This window comes from Acanthopagrus latus, chromosome 4 (genome assembly GCF_904848185.1).
Source record: "Acanthopagrus latus isolate v.2019 chromosome 4, fAcaLat1.1, whole genome shotgun sequence".
NCBI lineage: Eukaryota > Metazoa > Chordata > Actinopteri > Spariformes > Sparidae > Acanthopagrus > Acanthopagrus latus.
This window is the reverse complement of record NC_051042.1, coordinates 26456686-26483687: the sequence shown is the minus strand read 5'-3', so window position 1 is coordinate 26483687 and position 27002 is coordinate 26456686. Positions and strand designations below refer to the sequence as shown.

The 27002-nt window shown below is 41.5% G+C and overlaps 2 protein-coding genes across 2 annotated transcripts in view; one reads left to right on the top strand and one right to left on the bottom strand.

Annotated features, from left to right (window-relative positions):
- ush2a (Usher syndrome 2A (autosomal recessive, mild)) overlaps positions 1 to 10487 on the top strand; it is a 186788-nt gene extending 176301 nt beyond the window's left edge. The window contains exons 81-93 of the mRNA XM_037096057.1: positions 2406 to 2612; positions 3289 to 3381; positions 3631 to 3776; positions 3893 to 4011; positions 4358 to 4456; positions 4559 to 4735; positions 5356 to 5439; positions 5723 to 5864; positions 5983 to 6070; positions 7184 to 7252; positions 8233 to 8433; positions 8807 to 8915; positions 9520 to 10487. Coding sequence (XP_036951952.1) covers positions 2406 to 2612; positions 3289 to 3381; positions 3631 to 3776; positions 3893 to 4011; positions 4358 to 4456; positions 4559 to 4735; positions 5356 to 5439; positions 5723 to 5864; positions 5983 to 6070; positions 7184 to 7252; positions 8233 to 8433; positions 8807 to 8896 — 1515 coding nt within the window. The 3' untranslated portion in view covers positions 8897 to 8915; positions 9520 to 10487. The remainder of the gene's footprint in view (positions 1 to 2405; positions 2613 to 3288; positions 3382 to 3630; positions 3777 to 3892; positions 4012 to 4357; positions 4457 to 4558; positions 4736 to 5355; positions 5440 to 5722; positions 5865 to 5982; positions 6071 to 7183; positions 7253 to 8232; positions 8434 to 8806; positions 8916 to 9519) is intronic.
- A 5745-nt stretch (positions 10488 to 16232) lies between these two features.
- Positions 16233 to 26622, bottom strand: kctd3 (potassium channel tetramerization domain containing 3). Its single transcript, XM_037095003.1, has 19 exons — positions 26016 to 26622; positions 25581 to 25634; positions 24224 to 24269; positions 23674 to 23747; positions 23506 to 23564; positions 22691 to 22771; positions 22346 to 22504; positions 21513 to 21603; positions 20938 to 21128; positions 20510 to 20625; positions 20241 to 20328; positions 19845 to 19961; positions 19492 to 19662; positions 19227 to 19382; positions 18892 to 18988; positions 18538 to 18731; positions 18266 to 18404; positions 17961 to 18083; positions 16233 to 17439 (listed from the first exon to the last, which is right to left on the bottom strand). Exons 1-19 carry the CDS (start codon positions 26084 to 26086, stop codon positions 16857 to 16859), a joined length of 2610 nt encoding a protein of 869 aa, XP_036950898.1. The 5' UTR covers positions 26087 to 26622; the 3' UTR covers positions 16233 to 16856.
- Positions 26623 to 27002: the final 380 nt, after the last annotated feature.

Sequence of the window (27002 nt, the reverse complement as noted above, 5' to 3'; positions counted from 1 at the left end):
TATATTTGTGTGTGATGGCAGGAGCTAATTTAATGAAAACTATTTTAAGCAACAAGTTGAGTCACAGTTCCTGGGTAGAAACTACATAAACTTTTTATTTGCACTTTCCTCTCCAGACATTTTACATCCTTTCTAAGGACTCTGTTCCAGTAATATGGGGCTGCAAATGTGATTATGATAACAGCAATGTATAAAAAGAAATAAAATAAAAGGTCAAACCAAGACATTGTTGGCAGAATGACAGTGACACATAAAGACAAGAAAAAAGAAAACTCAGTTTTGTTGGTTCTCATCGTGCTATTAGTGTTTACGTTACTTCATTTACTTAGAAGCAGGAGCATTTCTTATTCATTTACATTATTTTGATATGCCAGATTTAGCCAGTGGCAATGTTTCCTCATCTGGTTGATGTTAGAAGTTAAAAACTAAGTGTGGTACAGTTACTGTTTTGAAACTCACTTCAAACCAATAATATAAAAAGACTAGTTTTCATGGCAGATAAATTGTGGTGTCAAGATTTCAAATCAAAAGCAGGATCGGCGATTCTCCAAGTGTTTATTTTCCTTTCACCTGAGTCCACTTGTGCACATGTGGAAGTCTCCTGAAGAAAACGAAAGCAACACTTAATACACGCTGCAAGCAGTGTGGCTTTTGGAAGTGAATAAACCCAAACTGTTGTAAAGAACCCTTCTGCCATCTAGTGACTATTCTTTTTTGTTTTAGTGTTTAACAGTTAGTTCCCAATTGACTGGTGAAATATTTTAATTGATGATTTAAAATTGACCACATGGCAAAGAAGAATTTGAAAAGGTAAATGACAGTTACCAGGGCATAAATCCAAGAACCTCTTGATCTTTGCTCCAGACTTGGTCCAGAGTCTACATTTAAATTGTAGACTTGGCAAATCGTGACCCCTAAAATATTTAATTTGTGGTCATATTCTTTTTGTCACACTCCTATTCTACACACAAAAAAAACACTACAGGTGCATCTCTTACAGTCACCCCTCTGCTCCTCTCATCACCTTTGAAAGCAGCAGACTCTTCCATGAGTCCAGCTTGTCCTCTCTGAGAGGAAAGATTAGAGGCTTGATACAATGACATGCACAAACTGACGCAACTACTACAAATCTGAGACAAAAACAATAGTCTAGCATGTAATAGCAGTAAATAGCAGTGTTTACTATTAACGGGACTGAAAATATTATGTTGACCATCAAATGGAAGTTTTAAGAGTCTCTACAGGTATACAGATGCACAGACGTCTTCCAGGACACATACTGAGTGAAACTACCACCTTAGTCCACAGTATACTCATAGTATACTGTGTTTAATGTGTATTTGAATACACAGTATAGGCTACAGTAAAATATGTCCATGAAAGAGGCAGTTGGGCAACACGTTAATAGGGTTTTAGTGATAAGTGATAAGTGTGTGTGTGCATGTGCACCAACTTAACACAAACACAGTTTCAATATAACCTTACCTGCAGAACTAAACCTGTAATAATCCAAGCAGCTCAAAATGACAAGACAGCAAAACTAAATGTGTCCTGCTTCCTCTGTCTGGTCTCCTGCTTCTTCTCCTTGTTCCTTGTCCACCCTTCCTCCTGTCCTCTTCCTCCTCCTCCTCCTCCTCCCTCCCCATTCCTAGTCTCTTCATCTTCCATTCTTCTTCCCCCCTCTCGCATCTCAGTCCATCTGTGCTGTCACTTAGATCAATCAGTCTGATTGATCACAGCCTAATTGACTATTATTGAGGTTAATTCAACTCTTAACACGCTGGCATACACACGCACGGACGCACAAAACCGGCTCTCGCACCGACAAACAACACACACGCAGACACACACACTTTCAACAGTGAAGCTGAGACCCATCCATCTGCCTTCTGCACTACTTCTGACAGGCTACAGATGACTTACACATGCAAATCTCCACCCTGCCTGACCCTGTGCTGTGTACACCCTCTAATTATACCCAACACAAGCACACAAATAAGATTAGAGTCTGTGTGTGTGTGTGTGTGTGTGTGTGTGTGTGTGTGAGAGAGAGAGAGAGAGAGAGAGAGAGAGAGAGAATAACTCCTTGATGAAGGTGAAAAGTAATTGTCATGCAGATATGTTAGTGTTGGGTTGCATGTTGAAAAGGTTTTGCTCTCACTGCTGATGGTAGTTTTGATGGATGGTCCACTGAATTGACTTATATCCTTTTTGGTGGTCTGGTGGAAACTGGCTAATCAAGAGAAGCTTTCATCATTAAGAGTAGATAAAGTGCGTCTGAAATCTTAATGACGGGGTGAAAAGTTTATGTCTGGCTCTTACGTTTGTATTTTTCCACCTTCAGTTATAAAATGTGAATGAATTTTCACGATGTCATTGATTGACTCGAGTTCTTTTACGTACAGGTGTGGGCAGTGAATTCGGCCGGTCGTTCTGCCAGCGGCTGGACCAACGGGAGAACGGGACCTGCCCCTCCTGAGGGTGTAGGCCCGCCTGTTTTCCTGCGTGTTTCAGCGACCTCAGCAGTCGTGGACATCCCTCATCCAGCCCGTCCAAATGGGATTGTTAGTCTTTACAGAGTTTTTTCACTGAACTACAACAACCATACTCTGGTAAATAACATAATACTACTTTAAATAATTCATGTAACTTTATGAAGGAGGTTTATGTTTAATTTCTGTACCATCTAGTCCTCCATTTTCTGTAATTATTATCTCACTCCTGGCTCTCTCCTCTTCTGCCTTTGTGGCCCATCCGCTATAGAAACGTATGTTTGTTTGCAATCACCTCCAGGTAGGAGACCCCTGCCTCATGTACAGGAGTACATAGACTTTAATTTCTTTTTTGATGATTTAATGTTATACATCTAATCCATCATAAAATAATCTTTGATGCATTAATATCTCATTATAAACAACACTACCAACATAATTCACCTGTTGGGCCACAGACTAACAGGACATCTTGTTGTTTACCCAGTTCTAGCAGTTTTTCTTACTGGCGATAAGAAAATTTGGTTTATCAAAAACGCTAGCAGAACAACACAGAAATAGTTGGACAGCCATGTAAAAATTATATGTCTTTAAATGTTACATTTACAGCTGAATATGAGAACAGAAATAAACAAGTTTGCTGATTACAAATATCTACACAATGCAAATCAATGGCCATAGGGCTACCTGGAAGTCAGTGTTGTTGATAGCGGCACATCACAATGATTCTGTCTGTATGTCTCTGCAACGGTCAGTCAAAAGCTAAACTCACCCCCACACTGTCCTCTTCATGTAGCTCTCAGAGGGTACGTCCAACCAGCAGACACTCCATGGTTTACGTCCTTACACCCAGTACTGGGTAGGAGTAGAAGCCTGCACCTGTTATCAGGTAACAAAACTGTTATATAATCAAACGTAACGGCTCTGCTTTGTCATGAAAGTGAGATCTCAGATTCTTTTTCTAATCTGTTTTTATTTTAAATGTTTTTGGCCTCAATAGTGTTTGGCAGCTTGATTTACATTAAATTGTTACCGTCTGGATTATGCATTAGTTCTATTCATAATGTAACAAAGCAACCAATAGTATGTAAGTATTTTTCAAGCAGAGGTACTAATCTCTGTTTTGAACATTTGGCAGTGCTGTAGTCAGGGCCCACAGAGGGAGCTCCACACCCTGGCCGCCCCTCCAGCCGAACAGCCTCCTCCTCGCCCCGTCACCCTGACCTCCCGCTCTGTTCAGCTGGAATGGGACGAGCCTCGGGCGCCTAATGGAGTGATTGAGAGGTGAGTAGAAAAAAAAACAGGTGAAACTGTTGGCACACTACTGACGCTGACAGACTGCATGAACAGATACAAGTATCATAATCTCTCCCACTTACTCGCTCTCTTTCTGTTTCCAGCTGCGAGCTACATATCAGATCACCTTGCCCGCAGCCCCTCCAGCCTGTACCCCTCCCTTGCGTTGAAGGACCATTAGAAATCTGCTTCTTTGGCAAAAGGCGGAGCCACAATGTGACAGGTCAGTCTATGTCAAGTCGAGATATTTTCAGTAGCAAAACACTGTGCAAAATGGCATCGCTGAAATATCACTAGGAGGAAGAGCGGATAAAGTAAGAAAGATGAACAATGACCACAATTAAAACAAGTTGAGAATTATTAATAATGAATGACTCATTAATAATACAAAAGCAGGAGCTCTATTAAGACCGACCACCATGTAAAGGACTGTATTAGATTTGTCAGTAAAAATGATTAAGATGCACTAAGAGAGAAAAGTTGGAGATGTACTTGCATATGTGTTTTCCATTTTTCTGTCCTTGTGTTTTATGTTCTGTCTAAATAAATAACTGAACCAATCTGTGCAGGTCTCCAACCGTACTCCACCTATCAGCTGAGAGCTGCCTGCTTCAACAACATGGGCAGCACTGCCTCCAACTGGACGAATGTGACCACACTCAGCGAAGGTAAGTCATCACCACTTCCTCAACCCTCCCAGCTATGCAGTTATAAAAAACATGAAACACAACCCCTCCTCTCTGTCTCCATCCCTCCGTCCCTCCCTCCAGCCCCCCAGTATGTGTCTCCTTTCTCAGTGGACAGTAACCTGACGGTTATCTGGCTGGACTGGGCGGGGTCCTTCGCCCTCAACGGCTATCTGAAGGAGTTCAGTGTGACTGAGAGCCAGCTGAGGGTCTATACTGGCTTCTACAGCTATCTCTATGTTCCACGCACCTCCCAGAAAAGTGAGAGCACACACACACACAAAACACACACGTACACACACACACACTTACACATTTGTGCAAGGTGGTAACTTCTTAAGAGGAATGTCTACTTCTAAAAAATAGAGCAGCTGCAATTAGAAAATAAACACTTTTGCAAGTAGTGTATTTAAAACATATTTAGTAAGGTCTTCGACTGCTGCTGAAGAAAATACAATTAAAAAAATAAAATATTGTTTTAATTAATTTAGCTGACTGCTATATGGACCATATAACAAAAAAGGACAGTAAGCTACTTATATCATGAACCTATATCATATTTAAGTTTCTGTTTAAGTTTAGTCTGCAAATTTGAAACTGCTGATCTGATAAGAATATTTTAGAGAATTAGGAGTTTACAGTAGTAGAGGTTAAGTAGAATGTATAAAGTAGTTTCCTTCAGATTAAAAGCCCAGAAGTGTGTTTTCTCTCTTAACTTTCCGTAAGCAAACATCTTTGTTCGTATTTACAAATGCATCTCAACCAATCTGATTTAATTTATGTATGTGAGCAGTCTTACAGTTGGCTAGAAGTCTGATGATGCACCGTCAATCTTACAGAATAATCTCATTTAATTTTAATGTAAAATATTTTCTTCTCAGCTCTGTCTTTTCAGGTGACTTGCACCACAAACAGCGGCAGTGCCAGTACTCCCACCATCAGATATAGTCCTGCCACCGGCCTAGGTAACCTACACACACACACATACACACACACACACACACACACTACGAGAATCAATCCTAATTTAAAATCAAACCTGAATCTGAATATTCTGTGATTCATCCTCAATCATCCTTCAATCCTCATTCTCTCTCTCTCTCTCTCTCTCTCTTCCTCTCTCTCTCTCTCTCTCTCTCTCTCTTCCTCTCTCTCTCTCTCTCTTCCTCTCTCTCTCTCTCTCTCTCTCTCTCTCTCTCTCTCTCTCTCTCTCTCTCTCTGTGTCTCTGTCTGTCTCTTTCCCTGCAGCTCCTCCTGAACCTGAAGACAGTGATAAACAGGGCGTGAGCATGTCGGCTGCACCAGTTTACTCTGAGCTGTGGTTCATCTTGTTGTTGACCCTGCTGGGTCTGTTTCTGCTGGCCTTACTGCTGGGTCTAGTGCTGCAGAGGTATTCAGATGTTAACTTGCAGCATGTGAAAGGTTGAAAGCACAACTTGAAAGCAGACCATTTTGAGTGAATAAGAAGAAGTGGAAAAGGGTGTGATTGTTTTATCTAATTTTCTCAGAGCCCTGAGGAAAAATCCATCAGCCAGAGAGCGCCCTCCGCTGGTCATGCTACAGAAGACCAGGAAGGCTGGAGGAGAGACGTACATGGTGAGATGATCAGAGGGGCAAGCAGCGATAAGAGAGACTTACAAGATGGTTAACAGGGAGAGCACAGAGAGAGAGAGAGAGAGACAGCAACAGAGAGTGGCAGGGAGAAGTGGTTCGGTTTATAAAGAAGTAGAAGTCTAAGTAAAGCTGAATAGTTAGGAAGCAGAGGAGGGGATGTAACACAAAGGGACAAACAAGACAGTTTCACAACCATGTTGTTTGATTTGTTGTCACCAGGTGACTGAATCAAAACTCTTTTTTCAGCAGATTGAAAACATTTTAGAAAAAAACCTGTCTTTTCTAGATCAGCTGTGTCTTAATATTTGTTCCACCAGAGGGGGCTGAAACAACAACTGTCACTAGAAAGCTGTTCTGCGGCTGTTACCAGTGAAGAACTGGTTCAATAGGAATAGTGCCACCCACTAATATTACATGCTCGTAAATCAATCAGTCCTTTAAATCTCTTACAAACAATGAGTTGCATAATGTGTTGATATATTTTTTACTTTGATTTGTGCCATGTTCTTCTAGAAATGAAACTGCAATGCGAGCTAAATTGTTCATCTCTATGTAGTTGTAGGTCCTGTTTATTATCTATTTCACTACTGTAAATGAGAATGAGAACGATGGTTTTCATGCATTTAGAAATGGAAACACTACAACTGGTATGTGTGTGTTTGCTCTCAGTAGAGATCATCCTCTTTATCTCTCAAGTCACTCAATACCAATATCTACCAAAAACACTCTCACTCAAACACTGATTGTTCTTTAATTTCTGTTTTTTATTTTGTTTTACTACTCTTCTTATTAATTTTTTTTCAAACATTATTTTCAAATGTCATTTAATTTTCTCTTTTCCTCTTTTTCATTCTCCATCAATCCTTCTTGCTCAATTTTTCTTTTTTTCCTTAACTCATTCCCCTCCCTCCAATACTACTTTCTCCATCCTTTCCTCTCTCTCTCTCTCTTTCTCTCTCTCAGAGGTCCTGTCCTGAGTTGTGCTCTAAACATCACTCCAGCTCTGTGCTCCTCCCTGATCGTCCCACAGTAAGACTTTTCTTTCTATATTTACTGTCAAACCCCCTAAATGTTTATTTTATTGTCCCCCTGCAGTTTGACACTGTAGCAGACTGTGTTGAGATCAGCAACGTTATACTTAAAAGCTACACTGTGTACACTGAGGTAGGGGATTGTGAACTTGTGTGGGTGCCTCTCTACGCATGTGTGTTTCGTTTGTGTATGCATGTTTTGTGTGTCTGTGTGTTAATTATTATATTACGGTGGCTGGATTACTTGGGTTTTTCATGGTAAGACATGTAGTACAGTCTCTTTGTCCCTAAATACAGTGCTGACTTTGTATATGTTCTACTTTTTTTTTTTTTTTATGGGGACAACCACAAGGTCAGAGTTCAGATATCTGCCAATGAAAACTCTGTTGTACTTTATCCTAATATTGTACTCTGTTTTATGGCTCAGGTAGGATTGGCTTGTCTTTGTGTTTTTGTTAATTCTTGCAAAAAATGTAAAGAATTAAAAAAGATTGAAAAAAAAAAAAATACAGACAAAAACTGTTTCAAGAGATGTTACTCAGCCTCTCTCCTGTATGATCCAAGCAGCCAATCTTAGCTGAGTAGTGCCCCCTGTTGATCATTGATATTATGACATATGAGAGTTTAACATTTTGCAGTGTATTGCAGTGTGTGTACATCATCTTAACCAGTATTATTACTCTTACTGTCATTTCCAAGTGTTGTTATTTCCTTTTACAAATATACATTTTCCTGCTCTGAGCCAATAGAAGCAATAAAGTGTTAACCTCCATGCTGCCTAGATTTAGTTGATATGTAACAATAATATCCAGGCCAAACAAAGGATACATTTGATCTTTGAAACATCATATGTTAACTTCCTTATGATCATATGAAAATAATTCTGCAGGTCATTCTGAAGTAGTCTAATCAAACACAGCGATGATTTGATTTTTTTTTTTTTCTCTCTGAAGGTTGTTAATGTGATGCAGCTCAGATTTAAGACTATAGCAAACACTGAAACATGGTCAGCAGTGATATAATGTACATATGGTTTATAATAAATGGATTCAAACATGTTGAGGGCTGGTGCCGTCTTATAATGATCCACCTGACTAACAAATGTGTTTTCAGGGTCTGACAGATACAAAGATAGTTGGAACTAGCTCGCGGTTCAGCCCCATGTCTGTCCTGCGGGTTCCCAGCCAGACAGACCTCAGTCAGGCCTACTCCCAGCATTCCCTGCACCGCAGCATCAGTCAGCTGATTGACAGGAAGTCACTGATGATGGAGGAAGGAAGCTGGGACAATCCGCTGGGACAAGATTCTGGACTGGTGAGGACGGGAACAGGCTTGTGTTATATCAGTATTTTAAAATTGCAATTAAAGTACATTACAGTAATTACAGTACTGACAACACACTATGAAGGTGTGTTTCCTCTGAGGTCAAGCTGTCATTAAGAAGGGTCTGAGGCTTAGAGCTCATTTTACGTGACATCATCAGATTGTGTTAATAGTTGTAAACTCAGGGGAGTTAAACAGCCTCAGTGTCTCTTCCGTCAAAGATATTCTGTCAAAATGTTCCCCAGAGGAACAAAGTAGAGACAGAATAACATTTAAACAAAGAACTGAAGACAACTGGGGAACAACACAGGTACGAGTGAGTGTGTCAGACGGACTCACTGTAATGTCTTGTCTTCTCTTTCAGTACGTGGAGGAAGATGAGTTTGTGGACGCCATCAAGGCCTTGAGTTCTGGAAAAAAGGAGCACACCATGTTCACTGACACTCATCTTTAAGATCCCTACGTCTAATCAGGTATCACAATCTCGATTCAGACCAAGTTTTAAGCCAAGACAGTTAAACATTTATTCCTTGTCCTGTCCTCACACAGGGCTGCCCAAAGTGGGGCCCTGGAGCCAAAGTCGACCCCCTGTTTGGATGTTTGTGTGGAAAAAAATATAATGTAAATTGGTTTCTACCATTTAAATTTTTGTGAGTTAAAATGCTCTTAAAAGGATCCATGATTATTTATAATTTTTCATAATCTGAGTGACATTTTGTGCAGAAAGTCAGTCAGTTAAGGGAACTTGGGATCTTAGTCTCATTTTGGCATCATAAAAACACAACATGTGTTTGCCCACCATTGAACTCTAGACCTTGGCCACCCCTGGTCCAACAGGAATGGTCAGTGTGGATAATTATTAAGATAATCCTGTAATATTGCTCATCTGTTGTGAAAACGTATTTACCACAGATGAACAAATGTGTAAAAGTATTGCTGTGTTGTTTTAATGATGTTACGTTCAAAGTTGTAAAAGAAAGCCGGACCCAAAGTCTGAATGTGAAGAGAATGACAACGTTTGTTTTACTGCAGCATTCATCTTGAACTACATTAAAACAGGTGTTTTTACCCCTGTAGGGACTAATGATCCTAACCTGAGTCGAGGTCTCCAACATCCATGACTAAAGTTCAGATATGGACCCAGTCAGCTGTGATCGTGTAGGTTGTGAGTTATAAAACTGCAGTATATTGGCTCCATAGCTTCAGTGTGCCCACATCTGGATTGTGATTACACATTATATTATATGTCTACTGTGCTCAGATTAAGAGTCACAGCAGTCTTTAAATTACTCTCAGCAGACCGACTGAATGTTCTGGGTGTTTTTGTGATTCACTGTCTCCGCTTGCCAACTGTTGGTAGTTTCGCAGGTTTGCCTCTCGCTCGTCTGGAAAACAATTCATGTCCAATGTTTCAGCTGCTGCCTCTTTTGCTTCATCAAGTGTTTGTGCCTAGTAAGCTTGAACATTATCAGCAGCACATTTCCTGGTTGTATTGAGACACATGGCCTTGGTGTTAGTTCAATGACAAAAAATGCCAACTGTTTTTTTTTTACGTGTTAAATGTGGCTGGGAATCACAGATGTGCCGTCTGATTGTTGTGATGTAACTTGAAAGCCCAATCTGAGATTTTTTTTTTGTTATCAGTTATGGTTTACTGCAATTTAGATTTAGAATGAACCAGACAAGATCAAATTAACAGTAACATAGCTGAATGTCTCGGTAATAATGAAAATAAATCCACGTAATTGTCTGTTTCAGTGTTACAGCAGGAGTGAAAACTGTTTTATATTTGATTCTGCAGACTGGGCTTTTAATTTTTAGAAGCTAAATATTTTAGAAACGGTATTTATCAAAACCAAGATGTGGAATTTCTGTGTAATGTTGATGGTTTTTGTGTAAAAAATGTATTTTCTTTTTCTTTTTTTACACTGGCAGTATTATTTATGATTGTTGTCTAAAGAAAAGTCTTATTTATAGATGATTTATCGATCATTGTTTGTGTTTTTTTGGGAAATTATAAATAATGGCCAATGGTCAAGAAAATATTCTTTTGTAGTTGTGTTTTTACTTTTTTCTTCACTTGAAGTTTATATGAAACATCAGCGAATAAGTTGCAGACAGTTTACAAATAAGTGACTTTAGGGAGTCAGCCCTGAAATAACTTAACGAGGGTGAACCTGAGCCTGAGGCTTTATAATCCACACTGTCCTTCTACTATCCCCATGTCACATTTCCCTTCAAACGTCTGACTAATGTTTACTTTCTAGCATGATGTTTATTTTAACCCTGGTTAACACTTGCCCCCCTTTAGCCTCACTACATCAGGCTAACACTGCTCTGGAGCAGGGCCAGCATGCCCCAGGGTAAAGTCGGGGTTAGCCCACTTTAGATGTGCCAGGATTGTGCCAGTGTGAACGCTCTCTTAGGCTGCTGCTAACATCTCCTGTAGCCTGGGCTTAAAAGGTTAGCCTTGGTCTAAGTGCAGAGTGAAAAGGCCTAAAAAATCCTGTGTTGATTTGACTTCCTGATGCTCTCAAAATAAAAGACGGATCTAATATAATACTAGAAAAATATCTATCTAGTATCTATGTAGGATATCTCAAAAATGTAATGTGAAGTTTTATGACAAGGATAATTTGTTTTGTGTGCAACATTTGCTTATCAGGCAGCGCTCCTGTGAGCAACAAATTAAAGACGGCTTGTCGCAGTTTGATAATGTTTTACTTCATTGAAAAGAGAGGAGATGTCAGTATTTTAACGCACTAGCTCATAATTAAAGACACACCAATGTACCAAGTTCATGTTTGATGTTATATCAAAGCATGAGGACACAAAAGCATTACAGTGACGACGGACAAAAACTACTGGTGATACAAGAGTAGTTGTTCAATGATGAGGTTAATATTGTGCCTCAGTTTAAATATACATTTAAACCCGTGGAAATACAATTCTGAGAGCAAAATTATATGCATGTTTGTGTGTGTGTGTGGACACAACTGAGATATACTGATGTCACTGGACACTTTCCTGTTAAAGCCAAAAGGCTCAAGTTGAAGACAAAACGCTGTTTCATTAGATTCTTTTCTGCTGAGTTAGTTAAACACAGATGTGCCATCAGCTGTACGGAGCTACCACCCATAGTCACACACACACACACACACACACACACACACACACACACACACACACACACACACACAAACATACACAGGGGCCGGTATCTCCATCAAAACTATGCAGCAGTAATTTAGTTTTGCTCCTGCGTCCCTTAAGGGAACATCAAGGCAAGTTTGAAATTAACAAACTGGCAGTAACAAGCGTGCCCTCGCTCAAGGACACCAGTCTGACAAGGGCACTTCTAAAACATTCACAGCCACATTCACAGCTATTGTCAGCCACGGAGGGAGGGAGAGGTTGTGAAAGAGCTTGTGGAGTGATTGTAAGGGACAGTATGGCCCTGAGCTACACACACACACACACACACACACACACACACACACACTCTAACACGCACACACACACAGAGGGTTTTATTAAACTCATAAATCACGATGACGACAGACGGCGTCTCAGAGAGGGGACTGTCTGAACGGGAAGGTTAGTGAAATGAAAGCGCTGGGGAGACACACACACACACATACACACACACACACCTCTCTGAGGCTCAAACTAAACAAAAAATGCGCACTTTGGCAGGTTATCCACACAGGCCAAGTGCTAACAACTCAGCAGTGACTGGCAGCGTTTGTTTCAGCACAATTTCCTCTTCAGTCCACTTGTTAAGGTCAGAATTTAAACGGCTTTCACTACGAATTTAAGTCATCTTGTTAAAGTTGTTGTCATCCCATACACATAATTTTTTACCAATTAAAATCATCTCAGATCCGAATAATGCAATATGGTTTCAGTTACTTTGATGACATTTGCCTGGAAATGAAGTTGATGGTCCTGGAAAAATGTCACGTTGCTCTATACAATGTTTTAAAATATGACTACCTAATATAGTTAAAGGTGCAATATGTAAAAAAAAAAAACAAAACAAAAAAACAAAAAAAACAAATGTGCCACCTCTCAATTGACAAAAGACATGCATATAACTAAAGAAACATTCAATTAGCCACGCAGCAAGCAGTCCAGACTGTAAGTCTGGAGAACCAGGGCAGTGTTTGTGTTTACACTGCTAGCACAAGATATCTCTACAAACACACATTCTGTTGATAATTTCAGGTCATTTTTGAGTGTTTTCAACTTTCAGCTTTGAGGTCTGACAGATTGGAAGGATCATCTGAAAGAAACTAAATATTTGCTCTTTTCTTCAGATTAACTACACTGAAATGGAAAAGTGACAACAGCTTTATTGGTCGCAGCTGATTAAAGGTGCAATGTGGAAAAGTTAGCAACCTGTTGAATTCATGCTCAGAACAAAGAGGGTAGTGAATCACTGCTAACCGCTAGCTGCTGGTAGCTGAAGTTGCCGTTAGCTTCTTAGCTCAAATAGCCACACAGCTAGCGGTCCAGACTGGCTGCTCCAAGCACCAGGAGAAGGGTTGTTTGTACCACTAGCACAGGAGCTTTGGAGTGGGGCGGGCCTGGTTTAGCTGGTTAGCATGCTAACAGCGGTAGATATCTCTGCAACATAATACAGAGATGTCATAATGTTAAAGCCGTTATTTTGTCACATTCTGTAGAAAATGTACTTTTTTTTTAATGTTTTCAGCAAACATGTTACATATTGCACCTTCAACTTCTTAGTCTTGTGAAAGTTCAAATAAGGAAACACATCCAGTTCTGAGAGCTTTTAGTAAACACAGCACAGTTTAAATTGCATGAACACTCATGATCGTGGTTCAGTACTGTAAATAATATAACAATGTAATGCAGCAATTTCAAACATACACAATGTAAAACAACGATGCACAGGGCAGCTTGAACAAACAGATATGTATTTCCTTTTAGCTCGCTAGCATCTGGCTGTAATATAATGTAAACATAGCCAGAGAGGAACTGAGGGACAGGTCAGGACAGACAAACAGATATGTGCAGAAATACACTTTAAACTTTATGTTTTATATATATATATATATATATATATATATATATATATATATATATATATATATATATATATATATATATATATATATATATATATATAAAATAAACACTAGCAAGTTACCTTTAATATTAGTCTTAATAGTGCAAGTGCAAATGCAGTTAGGTCCGATAGCATGGTAATATCAACGTAGAGGCATTATATGATTACCAACAATATGTAAAGAACAACAGTGTAAGTATCAACACACATCACACACTTCAATGCATCCATGTTAGGACTTTGTTTTGATTATGAGGGTCTACTTTCCGTACAGATAATTAGCGTATCAAAATGTACATCTTTGTACAGGCAGGGATCACACAGTTCATTTTTTTAATGTTGATATGATAAGCTAATAAGCTATGATGTGCTAATAAAAAGTATGTAGAAAGAGGTTACATAGCTTCAGGATTTGGCAAATCATAATTCAGATTTCAGGACAGTCTTTCGACTTCTTTTCACCTTTTTTTTCTTTACAGTTGTCCCCGTCATGGTCATAAAAAAAAAGTACCGTGGATCAAGAGCTGGTCGGGTTTCTTTAACTTAACCAACAGTTATTGGAAATCTCACAGGGATTCAAACGGCAAAAGTTTAGCTCACACGATCGTAAAACTAATTAAGGTCACTGCCATCTGACTTTCAGCCCGTCACAAACAAGGTGCATTGCTTTTGTTTCCTTCAGAGCATACTGTCATATTTTACTGTTGTATGCGTGAGTTGGTTCACCTCAAACTACAAAGAACAAGCTACACATAAAACTTCCCCTGGTTTGGCGAAGAACGATGGGCTTTCCAGTTTTAATCTACGTCAAGATTATTTACAATTTACAATTTAATATGTAATGCCTATCAATTCAAGTGACCACTCATGAAATCTAATTTGGCCTGCTGTAAATCTATCGCGAGGCGATTCCAGCCGAAGCTGGGAGTGGACAGGTCCGTTTTTTGTGGCTCCACAATGAGCTCAGTCTCTTCACAAGCCTTTGGTCAAAATCCTTTTCAGTTTAAAACACACAGACAGGCTGATAACCGTCGGACGCGTTAAATAAGGCACTGCAACAGTCATCCGAAACAAAGCAAGACACGTTAAATTCTGTTTTCTGAGGGAGTAAAGTGATGTAGTGTAGGTCCTTTTGACTGTTCAGTTGAGTGTAGTTATATTGTGATATTGTAAAAAAATAAAATATAAATAATAATTAGTGTGATCTTGCGCAGGCACCGCTGTTTTTCTACCTGTCTGGACACAAAATGAAATGATTTCACTCTGTTTAGACGTCGAGGACAAGGCCCCATACTCTATATACCACAAAGCATTAAAGGTCCAGTGTGTAGGATTTTCAAGGCCTGGCAGAAAAACAATAAAATATAATATTCATAATAATGTTTTTTCATTCTGGTATAATCATCTGAAACTAATTATCATGTTTTTGTCACCTTCGAACAAGTCTGTATATCTACAGAGGTAGTGCATCCTCATTCCAAAGTCTGCCATTTGTCTACAGAAGCCCAGAACGGACAAACTAAACACGGGCTCAAGAGGAGAGCCCGTGACGAGAGGTTTTGCTACTAAATCCTATACACCGGACTTTTAACTAAAAAAAGATTCCTGTATAAATGTAGCAAATGTTACTTTCCTGTCATCGTATATGAACGCCATCTTTTAAACGGATCATCTCCAAATAAAACCCTTCAAACCGGAGGATTCCAGCTGTGTGCCACCAATGTGTTTTATCACTTCTCACAGCGAACGTTTGACCTGTCGCAGGAGGAAAAGCACAGGTGTAACTGATCCTGGCACGTTGGCTCGCTGTCATGGCGAACTGGGACATTTGATGGAACTGAGCCATGACTAACAAAATGTGTTCCTCCTGCACTTTTTCCTGTCAAAATGTTTGATGAGGAGCAGGGAGGCTCTAATGCTACTGTTAGTATCACTCAATAATGCAGCTGGCCTGTGACACCACCGTGTACCAACATTAAGTAACCCTGAAGACTGGTTAGCTGTGTTAGTTCTGCTGTTCTGCATCTTAGATCCACTGTTGCATAGTTGTCTTTCAGCTGTTACACAACAGACACACTGGAGCTGCAAAATGACTTGTTGACTGTTACTGTCATTGCTTCAACAACGTTGTGTCTCTGGCTGCAGCATTAGTGTTCAAGTAGCTGCCAAGATTGTCCTTAGGCTTAAATGTGTCAGGTAAGTTGAAGTAAAAAGTCACTGAATGACAGATTGCACATACTGTCAGAGAGACTTGACGTCATCATGCGTTCTGTATTTGAAAGGGGCTGGTTTCAGCTTCCCAAACGTGAGGATTTGCCCCCTTTTTGTCCTCTTATGTAATTGTAAATTTCATATTTTTGTGAGTTTTCTGATGATGAAAAAGCTTAGCGGAAGTTCTCAACTTTGCTAAATTTCACATTAGGGTTTTATTCAAAGGCAGATATTCAAGAGTGTATGCTTGAATAATTTAGGCCCAGTTCGGAACAAAGTCATTCCTACAGGACTACAAGCCAATAGAAATATGTTGAATATCTGATAAAAGTACAAGCTGTGCCTTTGTTAAAGATAAAGCACCTTATGTATGACTAGTACTGTGCTGTGCTGTGCTTTTCTGCCTTCAGATTCAATCTACACATCAGTGGCCACACGCTGCTTCAACCATCATTCTTGACAATATCTGGCCAAAGAGACGTCACATGTTCCTTTGGTTTCTGTGTTTGTCAGGATTTCGAGTTAACAAAACCGACACAGGCAGATAAAACCAAATCCAGCAGTTCTCCGGGACTAACTGAGCAGACATGTTGCTATCAGATTTGTGCCTGAAATTGCTGACCTCATCACCCTCATCATCTGTTAAGACAACCTGGAAGATAGCAGGAGTGCATTAGCATCTAGCAGTTGTACCCAGCCAGGTTTCCAGGTATGGTAGAATTTGAAATCTGTGAAAAAAAATATATATCAAAAGCAAAATGCATTCCGGCCCGGTTGGCGGGATGTTTTGACTGCTGCTTCACATCAGATTTCAGCATAGCAAGCGAACTGAGCAGAGGAGACTCATCCTGAGACAGACTCATCAAAACATGGGAGTGTCTTGTGTGGAGTCCCAAAAGAAGCTCCTTTATCCAGTTACATCATGACAAACATAGTTAGGGTGAAACAGAAGCAGTTGAAGTGGTTTCCTGGAGCTGAAGCCACATTCCTCCTCTGCTCTGATATCCAGGCATCATCTCCCACATGCACCTACAGCACAGGAAGCCTCCACGAGATAACTGCTCTGATTAGGATCAAAAGAAAAAAGGCTGGCGGGCACATTGTGCTGTCACAGGCTGCTGTCCTGATTGGACAGCTCGGGGGCCAGCTTCCTGTGTCGTGGTGAGGTGGAGGAAGTCAGTTTGGTTGGGGAGGGGGAGGCGTTGGAAGACGAGTCGCTGCCTCCACCCTCAGATCCAGAGGGGACGGAGGAGAGGTGCGGGACAGGGGGGGCCCTCTTCCTCCCCAGGAAGCCTCCTTCTAGTACCCCCCTTTTTCTCACACCACCCTCCGCCTTCCCCCCTTCACCTGGTGATCCCACACTGTCCCCCTCCTCTGGTTGTGGGTGCACCTTTCGCCTAACGTCACCTCCGGGAATCGGGCTGTCAGGTGGTTGCCGTGGAGACTCTGGACCGGCATCTGCCTTCCCCCCACAAACAACGGCGGTCGTCAGGGCTCCGATATTTGAAGCAGAGCTTGAACTGGCTGTTCGGCAAGCCCAGAACTCCATCGCCGAGGCTCTTCTCTCACTGTCGTCGGGCCCAAAGTCGCAGAGCGAACGGCGGGCGTCAGGGGCCTGGCCGGAGCCCTGCGTGGACGTCTGACCCGTGCTGTCCAGGACACCTCGACTCAAGCTGAAGTTCTGGAAGTCTCTACAGAAAGACAGAGGGATGGAGTCAGCTACAGGTGGATGGATAAATAAACGAGCTGTTCAGACATCAACTTCATTTTACTTTGTCATCGTGTTCGCTTTCACCTATTTTGGGAGTCACGTTCAAGAGAAGTTACTGCTAGAAAAAAACTAAAACATTTCCAACATTTCCAGCTTTTGCTGCTTAAAAAAAGCTTTAAATGGAAAAAAGGGGATTATACTGTGGAGGATTTATAGGAAATGGAACATGTTCATCCCCAAATTATCAGAGCTTTATTTACAGCGGTTCTTGAATAATACTGCGGGGAGGAGGAGTTTACAGCTGCTCCTTTCAACACTACTTAGGTGTTAAGTTAAACAATAGTTAGAGACACACCTTAAAGCAGGTAGCCGTGTTGTGGAGATGCAAAAACCTGCTGCACTCGGCTGACATGCCAAGCCAAATCCTATCAAGTTGAGCCTGACATGTATGGGAAAGCCGTGTCTGTAATATGGGATCCAGTGAGGTAAATGTTATTTTACCGGTAACTGTGGAAAGACTCAGTTCGTCGAGCTCGGGCCAGCAGGGGGCTCTCTCTGTAGGGTCGTACGGCTCCATAAGTTGCCTGGGTCTCAGGAATGGGCTCCGGGGCCTGTAACTGCAGACTGGAAGACAAGTGAGAGTGAGACAGGTTAGCAATTATTGTTTGGTATTAAAACAAACAGGTCTCCATATTAATGAAACATTTGTACAGATGTGTCTGTAGTGACAGTTGTCAGTTGTAGTCGACTGGTTCCTTGTGTTGTTTGTGTGTCCGTCTTTAACGTGGTGTTTGTGTCTTTCTAACCTCGAGCAGGACTCTCTAAGGCGTGTGTGGTGCAGAACGGAGGGGGCGGGGCTTATATTTGGTGTAGCACAGCGGGAGGTGCTCAGGTCGCACTGATCCAACAGCTGCAGCAGCTCCTCCTCCGTCGGCCCACCTACATCTATCGAACAGAAGAGAAGATTCAGGACCCAACACAGTACTCCACCAAAACAAAAGTCTATCCTGAATTTTTCTCGTACAGTAGGTACGAGAACATTCCCTCTTCCCCACCCTGTATCTCTCGACTTCCTCACCATCTCTCTTCCTCTCCTCTCCTTTATTAGCCGTATCCATTGCAGTGGTCAGGTCCCACATCTGGATGCTGCCGTTGCCGTGGCCAGTGAACAGATAGCGTCGAGGACGCGACCCCATGCGACTCGAACCCTCACACTCTCGTACCATGAAGCAAGAGATGGTGGTCCCGTCCACTGACTGCACTTCACAGATCCTGACGAAACAGGCACGCACGCCCACAAAGTCAGATGTTACCATGCAGCGTGTGAGCAAAGACAAACACCACCGTCAAGAAGAAGAAATTCAGTGAGATGAAGCAGCTTAGGTATAGGTAATAGAGGTAAGAGAGAAAAGACAGATAAAGAATATTTTACCTCTTTCCAGTAGATGAGAGCCTCACAAATAGTTTGTTGGTGATGGGAATCACTTTCTGTATGAAAACCTGCTGATCGTCTCGCTCTCCAAATGGACCTGAGAGCAGAAAACACATTCAGTCAACTTTTTCTGCCCGTTTATGGCCAACTCTTTTATCAAGTTACAGTTAAAGATATGTGACAGATTCATTCATGTGGCCACTTGATGTTTTGCTCATAGTGTAGCTGCTATCTACTAAATCTGAATACACAGATAAGATTCTCCTCTTCCTCCTCATAAATGACTCTATTCTTCCCTCGTGTTAATCGATATCTTCTGATCTTAACTCTCTCACCTATATCATTCCCAGAGCAGTAGCTCCCATGACTTTCCGTCTCCTCCAGGGACAGTATCTTGAAGGAGGCCAGCGGGGTGGAGCCTGGCTGGGTGGAGATCATTCCTCTGAATCGTGTCACCGTCCATGTCCGGACGTGGTTGTTGTCCGCGCACACTGACACACACAGAAAAAAACGCAAACGGCCACACAAGATTTCAATCACAGGAACGCCATGAACGAGAGATGATAGCGCTCACCCGCCTACCTGTCACACTCTCCTCACCTGATACCAGATGTTTCTCTGACAGCATGATCTTCGTCACCGGGCTCCTGTGCACAGTGAACGTCTGAAAGAGCTGAGGGCCTGATCCCACCGTCTCCGGATGTTGCACAATCACTCTCACCGCGCCGCTGCTCGTCCCGTATGCTATCTCTATCCAGTTCCCACTCACACCTGACAGCAGAGAGACAACAGAACAGTTTAATGTCAGGTCAGTGACTATAACCAAAACTGCAGGTTTATATCACAGGAGGTAAAACTGAGGGGGTGAAAAAATGGGAAAATAGATATGCAGGAATATATTTTTTAATGTTTATTTTTAAAACAACAATTGAGGGTAAGAAAGGTCTACTTACTGGTTTTTGGTGTGAGGTAGACAGACAGTGCAGTGATAGCATCATTTGAAGGATCGTGATAAAGCTCCGTCACTAGAAGATCATTATCCTTCATCCTCAGAGGAAACTTCTGCATGTCTGAAAAGAAGAAAAAGTTTGACAAAGTTTTTAGAAGATCCTGATCCAATATCCAATCCTCTTACTGACTCAGAATCCTTTAGTAATACTACTAATTCTCTAATCCGCTTTTATAAACATTGTATAATCTATAATCACGCAAAGTTGTCACAGAGATATCTCTGAACATCTAAACAGCTGGCCTTTTGCCAAACCAAGTACTTTCATTCATCTTCCCTGACATTGTGTTAGACAGAAGATAAGTCTCTGTTTTTTACATGTGTATTAGCGTGTGTGTACCTATGTAGTAGATAGAGCCATTGTTGCAGCCCAGTAGCAGAAAGGATCCTGCTGTGTCACAACTGGTGATAGGAACGACATCTTGAACCTAACACATACACACACAACAGTCACAATCAGTAAAGTGCTGTTTCATGTCGTCTCTTATTTGAAAAACACACATACGAACTGTAATTCAACAAACTACAGGCACACAGAACACAATTATCTATTGACTGATGCCCCATAGATATAAATTAGGAGGGAGAACCACACTCACGCCCTCCTACCTGCCAATGCTGTGTGACGGCATTCCACACGCCAACCTTCCCTGTATGACTTGTAGCCACCAGCTGGTTTCCAATGAAGAAGAGATCGTCCACGGGTACACCAAGACTGAATACACCTAAAGTGGTGTGGAAAGATAGAAGAGTGAAGGCTGAGTCACAGACAGGAAGGAAGTCAAAGGGGTCACATATCAGCATGGTAGTCAGCATGTGCAAAAACAATTAAACATTTCAAGGCACAAGGTTCTTTTCAATCTCACTGTGTTTGAATCCAGTGTGGTCAGACAACATTTTGAGAGTTCCGACTGATGTGAAATTATATTTTCTTTTTAACACTTTCCATCGCTCAATTTTTATTCACCGTAACATGTTCACAACTCTCAAAATCCAGTAGGTTCAGCAGGGACCCCGATGTGTGACCCTCTGTTTACCGATCTCATTGCCACTGCCTCCATCTTGGATGCTCCAGAGGATGATACTGCTCTCCGAGGCGGCAGCCACCATCTTGTCCTTGTCTCCATGCGGGCCGCCGACAACCTTGGCGTTAAGCGCGATGCGTTCAATGGTCCAGTCAAGGTAGGGGGAGGAAAACACCTGCTGCCATCCAGAAGATTCCTTTATCCTGTAGTGAGATCACACACAGGAAATAAGTAGCAAACATTTGCATACATTTGTACTGAATCAATTCCACATAGAGATTACATGTTTAAATATCCACAATATATAACAATGTTGTAACAACTGAGAGATTTTACCTCATTGTTATTAAGCCAAATAATACATTGTGCTCAGTTTGTCTGCTTGTGATAGTAAAAGTTAATTATTTCGACTGAACAGGTACAAAACCAAAAATGAGAGCTACTGTACAGGTACAGACAACGATCAAAGGGCATTACATGAGAAATGTGAGACACAACAGATAACGACTCCACCTTCATTAATAATTTAATGTCTCCCCCTGAAGAACTATAGAGTGAGTGGATGAGAAATGTGAAGGCAGTGTTACCTGTAGCAGATGACAAAATGTGCATAAGCTGCTACAATCCAGTTGTGATGTCCTGCTATAATCAGCACCTTCCTGGGGTCAACCACAGGACCTGCACACACACACACACACACACACACCAAAAACAAAACACACTGCTTTTATAGCCTGATAATCAGACTGAATATACACCATGTTTTTAATTTTCATTATTTATCATTATCTGAATCGCTGATTAAAATGAAAATGTCAAAAAGAAATTTCAGGGCATAGAACGAGGCAGGGATCATAGGTTTTTATTTAAAATCGATGTATGATATTACACACAGACAAGCAAATGCTTCTCCTCAACCGGACACATACACTCTTTGTTCACTATATTCTCTGATGTCATCCTCAACAGAGAGCAGGCCGTGAAACTAGGCTACCCTCAGTCAGCGCACTAAAAGGATGTGTCAGGTCACATTAGCTCCAGCATTCATGCACGCTCACAGAAACATGCACACACAGATGTGAATAAGCATAAACAGCACATATACTCAACTCTCCCACTGACACACATATCTAGATTTGACACACATATGAACATGTAGAAACATACACAAACACAGACTCTAATCTAACTAAGCAGTTTTCCTGCAGGCAGAAGGCAGACAGAGCAGCAGGTTCACTGTCAAAGTAAGAGTCAAGTCTACATTTGCTGCTGGCTTTTTTCTGCTAAGATGAAGACTACTCTGAGGTGGGTTTCTTGCACCAGCTCACAACAGCTATTAGCATATTAACTATGGATGATCACCACTGTTTATCTTTTTTAAACATGGACACACTCTATGAGGCCTCTCTGGGTTACTCACCAAGTTTATGGTTGTCATCTGTTCCAGGTGGGCCAGTGAGGGATGGGTGAGGAGGAGGACCAACTCGGGTGAAGCCCTCTGCTCCGCTTGGACCCGGTCGCTCATCAGAGGAGGAGCCGGAGGCTGCTGAGGCAGGATTTGACTTTCGGGCAGGGATGGCTGTCAGGGAAAGATATGCTGGGGTTACTTAATAGACATTTCTTTAGATGTGTATTTTTTTTATATATATTCTGTGACTTCGAAAAAGATAATTTCCTGCCTAAAACTGTTTATGAAGTACAAGTTCAATCTGCTGTTTCCAGTCACGATCATTTGTTTACTTTATTTTCAGTTTCATGTCTCTACCTGGGGGCGGCAGGTAACCATGGAAGAGAACACTACCGCATGACGAGCGGTCCAGTTCCTCACACAGAAGCAGGCGCCGTACTGCACACAAACGTAAAATCAGCGGTGAGCCCATGAAGACCAGGGTAACACTTTAGCAATATTTAGCTGCTGTAAAACCTAAAAAATTTAACACTCAGTAAAATGACATGGATGATTATATTATCAGAAGCTAACTGATACTAATATTTTTTTCATTCATGTAAATTGGAATAAATCATCCTTTCCTATAGAGTTTTTTTCATTTTGTGATTTCTTTAGTCAGTTTTACAAATGTAATGAGAAATTACACATGACATATTAGATTAAGGCAGGCCACTGTACTTTGCATTGCTGTGCACATTATGATTTTTAGCAGGTGATCAGCTCTCACAAAAGGTAACTTTCCCATTCAACTACACAGACAATGCAGGGAAGTTACAAACACTGAAACAGGAAGTAAAACAACACTAGAGCACATGGAACTAGCGGTAAGAAGGTCCTGACCTCACTCAAGTGTTTGAAGCCAAAACAACACTTGACATTACAGGACAACACTTCAACTGTACTAAAGCTGTTTGAACAGTTTACTCAAAAAACACACATTCACTGCTGGTATACAGCACTCTGTGATATATGTACTGACTGTGGACAAATCTTGTGATGTGGCTGCAGGACAAAATTGATATAGAGCAGGTGCATTAAGAGGTTTCCATTATGTTTATACATGTCATTATTTGTGTTCATATCATAACTGCCTCTTCCATTTCCTCCAAAACCTCTGTACAGCAACACACCTAGAGGAGTTATCCCATAAAACTCTGCTTCATGTCGCAGGATGCTGATGTTGACACCCCTACAGAGGGAAAAAAAGTAGTACAGGTATTCTAGTTACAACATGACATCATGTACTGATAAAATAAACAATCAGGGGTTCATTTCTGAATGGTGTCACTAGTTCTTACCGAAGGTCCAACTCTTTGGTTCGCAGGAAATTCAAGATCGGTGCAAAAGCTGTCGGATCTCTATCAATAAATATCTGCAAGTGGAGGGACGAAATGTTATGATGCAGATGTAGGGTTTAATCAACTGTTAAAAGAAATGTGATCAGTTATTATTCAAGTTGTTGGAAAAAAACACACACATAAAAACAACACATTGTGCAGTGAGAGGAACGGTAAAAAAGAAACAAAGTAACTGTTGACATGAAATAATAGTCGTAGCCCTGCACAAAACAGGGCATCGCCTAACAATAGGCAGGTGGATTAAACTGAATGATGAAACAATGACGGTAGGGGAAGAACCACTCTAATGTGTCTAATATGGTCTCATATGATGTAATGTCATATTTAAAGTATGTTCGTGTCATTTTAGGGTCATGAGTCATATTTTAGTGACCTGCATCATATCAGGATAAATGTCATGTCCCATCGCTGGAAGCGTTAAGAGAACTCTCAGATGCAGCCTGCAGATTCTGCACTCATTTTCACATAAGAAGCAACAAAAGCTACTCACAGCTCCAGTTTCATCCCGAAGAGTGGATATCCTTCCACTCAGCAAACTGAAACACAGAGGGAGGGAGGGAGGGAGAGAGAGGGCAGTTAACCTAAGCACTTCTCCATTTCCACTTACCAGCAGTGTTTCCACCACCTGAATTACACTTATTATTCGCACAGCAGCAAATACTCCTACCTGTTGACTCTGACTCTCTACAGATTAGTGCAGCATCAGCATGTGTTTCATAGATGTATGATAAATGACTTAATATTGACTGCATACTGCAGACAGCTGGGGGCAGAGAGACTGACAGACAAGCAGGCAGGCAGACAGGTGCACTGGCAGACAGTCTGACAGGCATTTAACACTATTCAGACAGCTGTTGTCAAACCATGAGCTCAGTCCGGTATTTGAGTTTGTTACAACTGTGGTATTTGCCCAGCCCAAATCAGCTGTTTCACTTTCACAGGGATTTCCTCCTTTCACGCCTAAATAACAAACTAAAATCACGCACCCAGGTATGATAAAACATCCATATGTCGCTACAGTTGTTTTCCACATCACCAAAAGACTTAAAACAAGAGATGGCCGTCACAGTGCTAACTAATTCTGAACATTGGATGAGTGTAAGATCAGACTTAAGCCTCTCTATAAACAACAAACAATAAACAAAACATGTATAAAAGTTTCACAGCTGACTTGACTTCCCATATTTTTCTGATTCTGATTCCACTGATAGGGGACTGTAACTGTAATCCCCTACTGTAACTGTAATCCCCTGACATTTTCCACCACCAGAATGGCACCACTAAGAAGCGAGACGAACACAAGTTAATGGAACATCCCTACTTAACATTAATTATGCAGTACGAATTTTGTTTCACTCAGTTGCGACTGCCCCGTAGCACGCTCATTGAGTGAGATGACCCGTTTCTGGTTGGTACAAACCCTTCATGCTGTAGTAATAGTAGTACAATTTAATTAGCCGTATCTCATGGGGAATCTACAGAAGTTAAAATTACCATCAAAGTGCCTTTGTTAGGCTGGTTTAAGAGCCTTTAAGTGTATCAATATTACACTGTGTGCACGCAGACACATTCAGTTCCATCAATGCATTAAAAAGTCTTTATAATGCATACTCTAACACTGCAGGTATGCTGCTTATACCTCAATTGACCAGAATGGATATTTGAATAATCTGCTAGATGACACAGTAATACCAACATCACACAATGCAACCTGAAAAGCATTCATATGCGACTTCTCATTAGTTGACCATGCAAGAGATGAAGTGGGACAATCCAGGTATCTCCAATTCATCACCTGGATTTTTGTTAAATATAAAAGAGCCTAGAGCAGAGAACATCATACCAACCTTGAGAAGAAAGAGTCTGGGATCCACATCAGAGTCTGTCTGGAGGTGCTGAACCTGCAGCATATAAAGACACAACAGCACATGTGTTACTGACACTGTGGGGACATGTAGGGTCAGTGCACTCCTGAGCATGAAAATGGTGGCTGGATGATTTGCTGACCAAGAGGCAGCCCATTCATGGTACAGTGTGTTCAGTTTATTTTATCAAGAAATCCCCAGAGTGTGTGCGTGGGAGAGAGAGAGAGTGGGAGAAAGTGTGTAAAAAAAAGAAAAAGAAATAAAGATGAATCTACAAAACCTTGAGTGTTGTGTGTACTTCAGCTACATCCATGGCTGCTTGGCCATGTAGATATCATCATACACGTACGTAGCCAGAGCTCAAATTTCCCAAATGATGACCATCATCTGTCGAGTTGTCCTGTTGACGAAGCTTACCTCGTCCCGCCGACGTTTAGCTGGATGATATCTCCCATCCCGGGCGTTAAATTGTTACCATTCGTGGCCATGATGACTGAACCGACGGGCTGCGGTGCGGGGAACTAATTGTTCCGTTATGACCGTGGCTGTCACGAAAAGCTAGCTTGCTAACGCTCCTCTGCCCAGCTCAGCCGATGTCCCGACTCCCCAGCCTCACAACCTCTCCCTCGACCCACCTTCCATAAAATATCCGCTATACACGACCTATGCGGACGGCTTCGGTGTCGTCAAGTCTCCGCATAGCGAGCGAAGAGAGACAGGGGGGGCTTGTTTGGGTTTTTTTTTTAGCCACAAGACAGCTACACAATAATGTCTTTATCTTCCAGCGAGCTTGTTTGCATCACTGCCTCGCATGTAACTAATCGTGGATAACATCTTGCGCAGAATATTAGCAACGTGAAACAGCTGTACAAACGTCTACAAGCGAGGCGAGAGCGTTCCCCTAAGGGCACTTCCGTTTTCGCTTAAACCACGTAGCGTGGACTCCTAAACTCTCCTAAATCCGAAAAAAGGTATTCAATGAAGCCCAACAGCATATGATTAATCGGTGTAATGAGTTAATTAGATCGTTACGTGATATACAGTCACATATTCTCGTTTCTTTGTTTTTCCTCGAACCGCTCCCACCGCGCTAGCATGACGGGTGGGAACTATCTTGATTGTTCTACTGGCTCCTCGCCATCAGAACCAGTGCGCTTGATTTTAGGAACTTAATATTGAGACGGCAAACAACGCTTTTTAAGAAAACTAAATAGTTTTAAGGGACACAAAAAAATTTATAATAGTCGTTAACTGAACTACGCGTCGTTTCAACGTCTTTTAATAGTGTTTTAGCTGAAGAAGCGACGCGCGTTCCCACAAGTTGTGCGATGGTGTTTGAACGTTGTTGAGCCGGAGTTAAAACAAACACACAGGACGTCGGGAGACGTTAAACGGGACACTGCA

What these genes read in the sequence shown, in the direction of transcription:
- kctd3 (XM_037095003.1), bottom strand. Translation starts at nt 26,086, where the DNA reads ATGGCCACGAATGGTAACAATTTAACGCCCGGGATGGGAGATATCATC. An exon ending in CTGCTCTGGGAATGATATAG is followed by an intron (nt 18,989 to 19,226) that starts GTGAGAGAGTTA and finishes TTCTGCTCTCAG; the next exon opens with GTCCATTTGGAGAGCGAGAC. An exon ending in AGAGGAGAGGAAGAGAGATG is followed by an intron (nt 18,405 to 18,537) that starts GTGAGGAAGTCG and finishes TCTGTTCGATAG; the next exon opens with ATGTAGGTGGGCCGACGGAG.